The sequence below is a fragment of the Papio anubis genome, chromosome 2 (assembly GCF_008728515.1).
Source record: "Papio anubis isolate 15944 chromosome 2, Panubis1.0, whole genome shotgun sequence".
In the NCBI taxonomy this organism is placed as follows: Eukaryota; Metazoa; Chordata; class Mammalia; order Primates; family Cercopithecidae; genus Papio; species Papio anubis.
This window is the reverse complement of record NC_044977.1, coordinates 105,748,699-105,761,198: the sequence shown is the minus strand read 5'-3', so window position 1 is coordinate 105,761,198 and position 12,500 is coordinate 105,748,699. Positions and strand designations below refer to the sequence as shown.

At 42.2% G+C, this 12,500-nt stretch overlaps 1 protein-coding gene across 2 annotated transcripts in view; it reads right to left on the bottom strand.

The window, feature by feature from the left end:
- Positions 1 to 1,037: 1,037 nt before the first annotated feature.
- C2H3orf70 (chromosome 2 C3orf70 homolog) overlaps positions 1,038 to 12,500 on the bottom strand; it is an 80,524-nt gene continuing 69,061 nt past the window's right edge. For both annotated transcript variants that reach the window (XM_017955613.3, XM_009201233.4), the window contains exon 2: positions 1,038 to 3,519. In XM_017955613.3, coding sequence (XP_017811102.1) covers positions 2,963 to 3,519 — 557 coding nt within the window. In that variant the 3' untranslated portion in view covers positions 1,038 to 2,962. The remainder of the gene's footprint in view (positions 3,520 to 12,500) is intronic.

Sequence of the window (12,500 nt, the reverse complement as noted above, 5' to 3'; positions counted from 1 at the left end):
TAGTACTGAGAGAGGGCCCAAGCCTGCCACTGAGCCAGCTGCAGAAATATGGCCCCGTGACCACGTATATCCATGGCTTTAGACATCTGGTTATCTGGTTGTTGACTCAATTAGTTTAGTGGGTGGGAATGTGGGCCTATAAAGAACACTGACGGGGCCGGGTGCGGTGGCTCACACCTGTAATCCCAGCACTTTGGGAGGCTGAGGCGGGTGGATCACGAGGTCAGGAGACTGAGACCATCCTGGTTAACACGGTGAAACCCTGTCTCTATGAAAAATACAAAAAACTAGCCGGACGTGGTGGTGGGCGCCTGTAGTTCCAGCTACTCGGGAGGCTGAAGCAGGAGAATGGCGTGAACCCAGGAGGCAGAGCTTGCAGTGAGCCGAGATCGCGCCACTGCACTCCAGCCTGGGTGACATGAGCAAGACTCCATCTCAAAAAAAAAAAAAAAAGAACATTGATGGGAATGGTGTAGAGGAGAAAGCCCCTGTATACTCCCATACTCCCATCTGGAGAACGGGCTCGCCCACAGGGTAGATCTAGACAGGGCCCTGGTGTTGCTGTTACAAACCTGAGTGCGTGGCGCGTGACTGCACTGCTGTGGCCTGACACGTGGCTTGCAGGCATTTGGCTTCCACACGTGCCTTCAGTGGGCCACTCATGCAAGGGAGGCACCGAGAACCTCGGGCAGGGCTCATCAGATGTCCCTGTGCCACCTGGGCCATGCCCTAGACAGGGGGAAGCTCCTCATGCCCACACCTGCCTCCACCTGCCCTCTCTTGTGCCTGTTCCTAGAACTCCTCTGATCCTCTTCTTGTCTTGTCGAGTCTTTAAATTTCAGTAAGTGGAGACTTTATGCTGCATTCTCATTCAGCATAGAACGTTTTGGCTCACACTGTTTGCAAAGGAAAATGCATACTCTGCCTTCTAAACCTATGGATGTCTTGGCCACCTAAACCTAAAAAAGTTCTATCTAGTAAATGACTTAAATTATACATACAACTGGGAAAGCAGATTCTTCCTTGAGTAGTTTGTGAATGATGCCAGAGGGAGACTTCAGGGAAGAACACAACTTTTTCTTATAAATCTGGCCGGGTGTGATGGCTTACACCTGTAATCCCAGCACCTGGGGAGGCCGAAGTGGGTGGATCACAAGGTCAGGAGATCGAGATCATCCTGGCTAACACGGTGAAAGCCAGTCTCTACTAAAAATACAAAAAATTAGCCAGGTGTGGTGGTGGGCACCTGTAGTCCCAGTTACTCAGGAGGCTGAGGCAGGAGAGTTGCTTGACCCCAGAACGCGGAGGTTGTAGCGAGCCAAGATCACGCCACTGCACTCCAGCCTGGGCAACAAGAGGGAAACTCCGTCTCAAAAAACAAACAAACAAACAAACAAAACCAAATTAATTTGACATAGAGATGTACCATAATGGTGCCAGAGCACAAGGGCATCTCAGAGCACAATGGCCTGAAAGCACGCTTCTGGATAGTTAGGATGGAAGTATTGTTCTGTCTCCAACTCTGATGTGCTCATTAGGCCATACTGAAAATTTCCAGGATTTGTAACGATGCCTCATGGATAGAAGGTTTGGAGAAATGGCAGTTAACTGACTCACAAGAGTACCTGGTACAAATGGAGAGCAGAATTCTGGAGAGAGCTAAAGAAGAAAGAATTGGTCACTATTTTGTGCGTGTGAGGGAGAGAACACATACGGACAGTCAGTGTGGGAAAGTAAGTCACTATTACACAGAATATTTTCTCCTGACTTAGCAGTGAACTATTTCAACTGCTTTTGCATTTGCATAAAAATCCATGCATCATACTGAATTCTAATCCATTCCTCACTTAAGCCATACTAATGCTTCATACAACCAAATGAAGCAAAATTAATCAAACCTATTAGATTCAGTCCTAATCCCTAAAGGGCTTCTGTCTTTAGCATTTCCATGCTAACTAAAACTATTAGTTGGTTTTTCTTAAGATGTCAGATGTGGCTGCCTCCTAAATGTGATACCTATATAACTTCCTAAGAGATCTTCCCAGACTTGAACAATTAAAAGCAGAGAAATGTTGGGGAACCCACCCAAGAGGCCAGCTCAAATGCTGAAACACCTTGCCCAGCTGGCCCGAGTCAAGTAAATCTCATCCTTCCCCTGGGTTCCCAGAGCTTTCTGGGTGTCATGAATTGAATGTGTCATATATAGGACCGGGCCCCTTCATGGTGGGAATCAGGTCTTATTCATGCTGTGTCCCCACAGCACCCTGCAGGGGACAGGTGCTCAGCTAAAGCTGGATTGAGCATGAGACAGATGAGGTCATCTCCTCATGTGAACGTCTAGCTCAGCCCCAGTCATGGAGCCTTGTACAGACATTGGCCACAAACCATGGGCTGAACTGGCCTCCAGTGACCTCCCGGAAGTAAGCCGAGGCAGCTCTGATCCAGACCCAATGCAGGTGTGGGGAGAAGGGGAAGGGAAGAAACGGCATCTACCAGTGCACACTCAGTAGGGAGTGCTGCTTGCGTAGGACAAGCAGGACAGGACGGGAGTGCCTGTGAACATGCCAAAGGGAATGGCAAGAGTCTCTCTGTGAAGGACTGGCTACTGAGAAAACACTGGTTCCTTCCCTTTGGGTACCTCCTCAATCTGATCCAAGATACTCTGCGACCATCACTTCACCGCCTTCAAATCTCCCAGTGAAATTAAGGCTGGGTCACAATTCATGACACCAGATGCTACATAGAAAGTAAGTCAAGATACAAAAGAAAACCGTTTATAATAAAAAGAATGTCTTAGTTGTAAGACGGAGAGAAGCTAATCAGCATACCACTGAACTGCTACGGTTGTTGGTTGGGGGGGTGGGTGGGTAAAAAATATCAACAGCATTGGAAAAAAGGATCCACCAGACAAAGGTACAAAAGCTCGGCGTGGGTCCGAGGCTGCGGCTTCCTGTCTGGACTCTCACACGGTCGTTTCTATCGTTTCAATCACTTCCAGGTCAGACTGTGAGGGGGAGAGAAGGGTGCACTCATCCGGTTCCCAGCTGCTCTCTGGACTGTAATCTTCCTCTGAACTCAGTTCTGCTCCTTCTTCTGTGTCCTCGTCACACGATTCCACGTAGTGAGCTCCGATCGCATTGATCCCAGAGTCCTCAGAACTTGAGGGAGAAGAGCAGTGATCTATTTTTGGTGTATTGCTCTCTTTTGAAATTAAGGCATCGTGTGCAGAGACCTCCTCAGGGCTCATTTTGTGGGAATGCGGCGCCGGCTGCTTCTGCACATAACACATCTTCCCATTAATACATTTAACCTGATAGTTGTCAATAAAGAGGTCTGAAATCATACAGTACCTTGGTGAGTCAGGGGGAAGGGGAGGCTGGAAGACAGACGCAAATTTCAAAAAGTGTTCGGTGAGCGAGACTGAGATCTGAATGGTGTTTGTGGGTTCCCGAGGCCGGGCAGGAATCTCAGTGCTTGGAAGCTGTTCCACAGGGGTCATAGGCTGATACATGTATTTGCCTGTGGAGACACAAAGAGAGACTTGAAATCTATGAGTATTACACAAACTATATTAATACGGCCATAATGGTTTCTGAGGACTCGATGTCTTTAAAAATATTTCAGTAACACCTCAAAAGAAACTAGTAATAAAATCATTCAACACTGGTACAGTCAATTAAAAAGTCAGCATGGTATATAATAATTTTCATCTAAAAGACTCGATCTACTTTCCAAATCTCAATTTATATTTGAGTCTTTCTGATATCTCTGAAGTAGGTGGATAGACACTATAATCCTTATTTTACAAACAACTTTAAGTTGTTCATCAGACAACTTTATGTCTGTTCATCATACTAGAACAAAAAAGGTCCACAATATAGCATGGTAAAAAATACAACCTGTACAACCGGGCGCAGTGGTTCACGCCTGTAATGGGCAAATCACTTTAGGTCAGGAGTTCCAGACCTGCCTGGCCAATGTGGCAAAACCCTGTCTCTACTAAAACTAAAAAACTTAGCTGGGCATGGTGGTACATGCCTGTAATAGCAGTTACTCGGGAGGCTGAGGCACGAGAATCCCTTGACCCCAGGAAGCAGAGGTGGCAGTGAGCCGAGACTGTGCCACTGCACTCTGCCTGGGTGACAGAGTAAGACCCTGTCTCAAAAATAAAGTTGTAAAACAGTATAATGTACTGTAAAATTATAATTCCATGTTTATCTCCAATAATGTGTTAATGTATATATTCTTCCAGTTTTTAAATGTATGTAAGTTTATTATCAGAATTATGGGAGACTTTCACTTTCCAGGTGTCTATGTTCTAATTACAATATACACACACCTATATATTTACTGAATAGGTAGTGGCCCACTGAATTGTCCCGGCCACCCTCAATGACTGGGGTAAGGTTTAGGGTGGGAAATGATTTCTCTCAGGACCAAAGCTCATCAGTAGCCTATTCACGAGGTTCCCCCCCCCCCCCCCAACCCCAATTCCACTGGCACTAAGCAACTCAAGCCAAGCAGAAGCAAAGGGCAAATGCACAGAGGGATGCAGAGGATACCCTGCTGGATGTTTCCGGGAGGCCACAAGCTTATCTCCGAGCCTTCCTCTCTGCTCTGAGACCTCAACTGTTTCCCACATAGTTGACATGGAAGTAAAACCTAAATGGATTTGTTCCTAATGTCTCTCTTTCCTTATCCATTTTTTTTTATACTTTAAGTTCTAGGGTACATGTGCACAATGTGCAGGTTACATATACATGTGCCATGTTGGTGTGATGTTCCCCACCCTGTGTCCAAGTGATCTCATTGTTCAATTCCCACCTATGAGTGAGGACATGCGGTGTTTGGTTTTCTGTCCTTGCGATAGTTTGCTGAGAATGATGGTTTCCAGCTTCATCCATGTCCCTACAAAGGACATGAACTTATCCTTTTTAATGGCTGCATAGTATTCCATGGTATATATGTGCAACATTTTCTTAATTCAGTCTATCATTGATGGACATGTGGGTTGGTTCCAAGTCTTTGCTATTGTGAATAGTGCCACCATAAACATACATATGTATGTGACTTTATAGCAGCATGATTTATAATCCTTTGGGTATATACCCAGTAATCAGCCTCATTCCATTTTTCATTCAACATCTAGCAAAGCCTCCCACGTGCTAAGGAAATAGGGTTGAAAATATCCAATCTGTAAGTCTAAAGTGATTTCAAAACAAAAAGCTAAAGCAGGGATGGGGGGCCTAAAAAATCCCAGAGACAAGTAGCCACAATTGTGGGCATCATTTTGGATTTTTCCTAATTCAGTCAATTTGTCAGTTCATGTTGTATCTTCTGTACACTGTTGACAGGGCTTTTAACCTTAGCACTACCTGCATTTTGGACCAGACAATTCTTCGTTGTGGTACGGGGCGGGGAGGGCTGTCCTAGGTGCTGTAGGGTATTTAGCAGCATCCTCAGCCTCTCCCCACTAGATGCCAGTAACAACTGCTTCCCAAATGAGACAAATTCCCCAAGGGGTGAAATCACCCTGGTTAAGAGCCAGTGATTTATGGTATCTTCATGAGCATCTTTTTGCAGGCAAATCACTCATGTGTATGGCACTTGCTCCTGTTTATTTCTTTGTCAGACTGGAAATTCTTCTAGGACAGGAATCACATTTGTAAGGAAAACTAGCTTAGGTTTTATAATGTTAATGATGCCACAGGAGAGTAGCAATTTCAGATTAGAAATGTAAGTAGTAAAAAGGCCACAAATCATGAAACATCAGTAATCTATTAAGATCAATCAAGCCTGCTTATATTTTTTTGACTCCTGTACAAAAAAGTCACTCAGGTACCACAATTTCTTTATAACCAAATTACTCTAAAAACACCTTCATTTTCATCCTGGGGTACTATATGAAAAAAGTACATTTAAAGTCGTTGAGCCTCTGGGTTCCCAGGGTGCTTCCAAGCCTGGACATACCTCATGCAAACCCCATGGTCTGATAAAAATGCATTGAGAAGAACCGTCGCACCTGCCTGGGGGAACTATGTTTAAAATATACCAGGCATCTTCATTTCTCCAGCTCTTTAAAAGGTAATTACTACTTGTCAGGCAGAGTTAAAATCAGGTCAGATCTAAGAGACGGTATGCTAGGACCTCTGCCCCTATGCACTGTGGACACTATTGGCTGAAGGGCTAAAGAAGGCTGATCTTTAAGCCTCCCTCCAGATCCTCCAGCCCTAGGATTAGAGCAATGTATGTTTGGGCATGGGATAGACAACGGACGTAGAGAACCTGGGGAACTACTCTTTTGTCCACAGAGTGTTAAATAAAATGTGGAATGAAGGTTTCATCTTTTCCATTCTTGGCTGGTAGTTACTGAGCTCAGGAGGCTGTGGAAGGCAGGCAGTCAAGATGTGCTTGCTGTATACGCTGACTAGGTTCATCCTGCCCTAAGTAACCTGTGGTTTAGTTATCCACTTGTCACAGCCATAGGATCCTCGTAGTTGATTCACGCCTTCCAGAACCATCCTCAGACCCAGAGGGAACAAGGCTTTATTTGTCCAAAGATAGAGGGAACTGGTGAAGTCCGGACTTCCCTCACTCCATCTCTTTCTCTCCTTTCCCTCCTTTATGCTTCTTCCTAATTTCTTTGCTCTCTTTCCTCTTGGTTCTTCTACTCTTTCTCTGGTCCCCTCTCATCCAAAGCTTAATTTTTCTTTCTTGAAGTGTAGTGCTGTGGACCGAATGTTTGTATCCCCACAAAACTCATGTTGAAACCCTAATCCCCAATGTGATGGTATTTGGAGGTGAGGCCTCTGTGGAGTACTTAGGTTTAGATGAGGCAATGAAGATGGAGCCTCTAATCATTGGTTTAGTGCCCCATAAGAAGAGGAAGAGACCAGATCCCTTTCTCTCTCCTCCATGTGAGGATACAGCATCTGCAAACCAGGATGAGCGTCCTCATCAGACACTGACTCTGCCTCACTCTTGGAATTCTCAGCTTCTAGATTGTGAGAAACACATGTTTGCTGTTTAAGCCACCCAGTAAATGGTATTTTATTATACCAGCCCAATCTGACCAGGACATGTAGTAAAAGAGAAATGCAGCTGGGTGAGGAAGATGTGAACCAGATTCCATTTCTTTCTACAACTATTAAATGTGTTTACTCAGAGCAAGGTGGGAGCCCATTATCTGGTGATATGGGGATGCAAAGAAAGAGAGGAAGAAAATAGTAAAGATGGCCACATAAAAAACCTTTAGTAACCACCTTTGAAATATCAATTATTATATCATACTTACTATATTGTTTATAAACACAGAAATAATTAAGCTCAAAGATTTAGTTTTATAGGGTTGTGAAGGGTTAGTGCTTTGCTCCAATCCCTGATAACTTACATCCCTGGGGTATTCTAGGCTAAGAATCCATGTTCACATAGCTCCAAGGCACTGCAAGATCCTGAATTATCAGAGAGATTCAATTATGTTTACTACGAGAATAAAATGAACACACTTCTTTAACAGCAAGGATTGAAACAGATTTCTGGCGATTTAGCCAAAAAATTCAATAACCACTATATTCTCTGAACAATCTTAATTAAGGGTTTGCTGTGTTACTTAAAGAATAAATGGATGAGAACTTTTAAAACCTAAAGCTCTAAAAGGAAAAGATACTCAGAGTGAGGGCTTAGAGAAAAAGAGCAAAAGGAGGATCCATTTGATGCAGCAATTCCACTTTTGGGTACACAGCCAAAAGAATGGAAAGCAGAGTCTCAGGAATATTTGAATATCCATGTTCATAGCAGCATCATTTGCAACATCCAAAAGGTGGAGCAACCCAAATGTCCACTGATGGATGAACAGATAAACAAGAGCTCATATATATGTAAAATATATTAAAAGGAAGGAAATCCTGACCCATGCTACAACTAGAAGAACCTTGAGAACACTATGCTAATAAGCCAGTCACAGTAAGACAAATACTCTTGATTCCACTTGTTTGATGTATCTAAAGTAGTCAATTCATGGAAACCAAAAGTAGAGTGGTGTTTGCCAGGGCATACGGTGGGGGGATGGGGAGTTGTTTAATGGGTAGAGTTTGAGTTTTACAAGATGAAAAGAGATGTGTAGATGGATGGTAGTGATGGTTGCACAATATAAATGGACCTAACACCACAGAACTGTACACTTAAAAATGGTTAAGATGGGAATTACGTATATTTTACCAAAATTTACAAGAAAATGAGTGACCTCAGGTAAATTGCATGCATAGTTCAGTTCTTTGACTTTATATATTTTAAATTAGTTTTATACTTTTTTTTCTTTTTTTTTTTCGAGATGGAGTCTCTGTGGCCCAGGCTGGAGGGCAGTGGCACGATCTCAGCTCACTGCAACCTCTGCCTCCTGGGTTCATGCGAGTCTCCTGCCTCAGCCTTGTGAGTAGCTGGGATTACAGCCATGCACCACCGTGCCCAGCTAATTTTGTATTTTTAGTAGGGATGGGGTTTCTTTTCTTTTTAAATTATACTTTAAGTTCTAGGGTACATGTGCACAATGTGCAAGTTTGTTACATATGTATACATGTGTCATGTTGGTGTGCTGCACCCATTAACTCATCATTTACATTAGGTATATATCCTAATGCTATCCCTCCCCGCTCCCCTTCTCCCCACAATACGACCTGGTGTGTGATGTTCCCCTTCCTGTGTCCAAGTGATCTCATTGTTCAATTCCCACCTATGAGTGAGAACATGCAGTGTCTGGTTTTCTGTTTTTGCGATAGATTGCTGAGAATGATGGTTTCCAGCTACATCCATGTCCCTACAAAGGACGTTAACTCATCCTTTTTTATGGCTGCATAGTATTCCATGGTGTATATGTGCCACATTTTCTTAATCCAGTCTGTCACTGATGGACATTTGGGTTGATTCCAAGTTTTTGCTATTGTGACTAGTGCTGCAATAAATATACATGTGCATGTGTCTTTATAGCAGCATGATTTATAATCCTTTGGGTATATACCCAGTAATTGGATGGCTGGGTCATTTGGTATTTCTAGTTCTAGATCCTTGAGGAATCGCCACACTGTTTTTCACAATGGTTGAACTAGTTTACAATCCCAACAGTGTAAAAGTGTTCCTATTTCTCCACATCCTCTCCAGCACCTGTTGTTTCCTGACTTTTTAATGATTGCCATGCTAACTGGTGTGAGATGGTATCTCATTGTGGTTTTGATTTGCATTTCTCTCATGGCCAGTGATGACGAGCATTTTTTCATGTGTCTGTTGGCTGTATGCATGTCTTCTTTTGAGAAGTGTCTGTTCATATCCTTTGCCCACTTTTTGATGGGGTTGTTTTTATCTTGTAAATTTGTTTGAGTTCTTTGTAGATTCTGGATATTAGCCCTTTGTCAGATGAGTAGATTGCAAAAATTTTCTCCCATTCCCCCATTCTGTAGGTTGCCTGTTCACTCTGCTGGTAGTTTCTTTTGCTGTGCAGAAGCTCTTTAAGTTTGGCTTTTGTTGCCATTGCTTTTGGTATTTTAGACATGAAGTCCTTGCCCATGCCTATGCCCTGAATAGTATTACCTAGGTTTTCTTCTAGGGTTTTTATGGTTTTAGGTCTAACATTTAAGTCTCTAATCCATCTTGAATTAATTTTCGTATAAGGAATAAGGAAAGGATCCAGTTTCAGCTTTCTACTTATGGCTAGCCAATTTTCCCAGCACCATTTATTAAATAGGGAATCCTTTCCCCATTTCTTGTTTTTGTCAGGTTTGTCAAAGATCAGATGGCTGTAGATGTGTGGTATTATTTCTGAGGGCTCTGTTCTGTTCCATTGGTCTATATCTCTGTTTTGGTACCAGTACCATGCTGTTCTGGTTACTGTAGCCCTGTAGTGTAGTTTGAAGTCAGGTCGTGTGATACCTCCAGCTTTTTTCTTTTGCGTAGGATTGTCTTGGCAATGCGGGGTCTTTTTTGGTTCCATATGCACTTTAAAGCAGTTTTTTCCAAGTCTGTGAAGAAAGTCATTGGTAGCTTGATGGGGATGGCATTGAATCTATAAATTACCTTGGGCAGTATGGCCATTTTCACAATATTGATTCTTCTATCCATGAGCATGGTATGTTCTTCCATTTGTTTGTGTCCTCTTTTATTTCATTGAGCAGTGGTTTGTAGTTCTCCTTGAAGAGGTTCTTTACATCCCTTGTAAGTTGGATTCCTAGATATTTTATTCTTTTTGAAGCAATCGTGAATGGAAGTTCATTCATGATTTGGCTCTCTGTTTGTCTGTTACTGGTGTATAAGAATGCTTGTGATTTTTGCACATTAATTTTGTATCCTGAGACTTTGCTGAAGTTGCTTATCAGCTTAAGGAGATTTGGACTGAGATGATGGGGTTTTCTAAATATACAATCATGTCATCTGCAAACAGGGACAATTTGACTTCTTCTTTTCCTAACTGAATATTATTTCTTTCTCTTGCCTGATTGCCCTAGCCAGAACTTCCAACACCATGTTGAATAGGAGTGGTGAGAGAGGGCATCCCTCTCTTCTGCCAGTTTTCAAAGGGAATGCTTCCAGTTTTTGCCCATTCAGTATATGATATTGGCTGTGGGTTTGTCATAAATAGCTCTTATTATTTTGAGATACGTTCCATCAATACCGAATTTATTGAGAGTTTTTAGCATGAAGGGCTGTTGAATTTTGTCAAAGGCCTTTTCTGCATCTATTGAGATAATCATGTGGTTTTTGTCTTTGGTTCTGTTTATATGCTGGATTACGTTTATTGATTTGTGTATGTTGAATCAGCCTTGCGTCCCAGGGATGAAGCCCACTTGATCATGGTGGATAAGCTTTTTGATGTGCTGCTGGATTCGGTTTGCCAGTATTTTCTTGAGGATTTTTGCATCGATGTTCATCAGGGATATTGGTCTAAAATTCTCTTTTTTTGTTGTGTCTCTGCCAGCTTTGGTATCAGGATGATGTTGGCCTTGTAAAATGAGTTAGGGAGGATTCCTTCTTTTTCTATTGATTGGAATAGTTTCAGAAGGAATGGTACCATCTCCTCCTTGTACCTCTGGTAGAATTCGGCTGTGAATATCTGTCTGGTCCTGGACTTTTTGTTGGTAGGCTATTAATTATTGCCTCAATTTCAGAGCCTGCTATTGGTCTATTCAGGGATTCAACTTCTTCCTGGTTTAGTCTTGGGAGAGTATAAGTGTCCAGGAAATTATCCATTTCTTCTGAGTTTTCTAGTTTATTTACGTAGAAGTGTTTATAGTATTCTCTGATGGTAGTTTGTATTTCTGTGGGATCGGTGGTGATATCCCCTTTATCATTTTTTATTGCGTCTATTTGATTCTTCTCTTTTCTTCTTCATTAGTCTTGCCAGCGGTCTATCAATTTGGTTGATTTTTTTAAAAAACCAGCTCCTGGATTCATTGATTTTCTGGAGGGTTTTTTGTGTCTCTATCTCCTTCAGTTCAGCTCTGATCTTAGTTATTTCTTGCCTTCTGCTAGCTTTTGAATGTGTTTGCTCTTGCTTCTTTCCAGCTTTCTCTTGTGGGCATTTAGTGCTATAAATTTCCCTCTACACACTGCTTTAAATGTGTCCCAGAGATTCTGGTATGTTGTGTCGTTCTTCTGATTAGTTTCAAAGAACATCTTTATTTCTGCCTTCATTTCATTATGTACCCAGTAGTCATTCAGGAGCAGGTTGTTCAGTTTCCATGTAGTTGAGCGGTTTTGATTGAGTTTCTTAGTCCTGAGTTCTAGTTTAATTGCACTGTGGTCTGAGAGACAGTTTGTTATAATTTCTGTTCTTTTACATTTGCTGAAGAGTGCTTTACTTCCAACTATGTGGTCAATTATGGAATAAGTGCGATGTGATGCTGAAAAGAATGTATATTCTGTTGATTTGGGGTGGAGAGTTCTGTAGATGTCTATTATGTCCACTTGGTGCAGAGTTGAGTTCAATTCCTGGATATCCTTGTTAACTTTCTGTCTCGTTGATCTGTCTAATGTTAACAGTGGGGTGTTGAAGTCTCCCACTATTATTGTATGGGAGTCTAAGTCTCTTTGTAAGTCTCTAAGGACTTGCTTTATGAATGTGGGTGCTCCTGTATTGGGTGCATATATGTTTAGGATAGTTAGCTCTTCCTGTTGAATTGATCCCTTTACCATTATGTAATAGCCTTCTTTGTCTCTTTTGATCTTTGATGGTTTAAAGTCTGTTTTATCAGAGACTAGGATTGCAACCCCTGTTTTTTTTTGTTTCCCATTTGCTTGGTAGATCTTCCTCCACCCCTTTACTTTGAGCCTATGTATGTCTTTGCATGTGAGATGGGTCTCCTGAATACAGCAAACTGATGGGTCTTGACTCTTTATCCAATCTGCCAGTCTGTGTCTTTTAATTGGACCATTTAGTCCATTTACATTTAAGGTTAATATTGTTATGTGTGAACTTGATCCTGTCATTGTGATATTAACTGGTTATTTTGCTCATT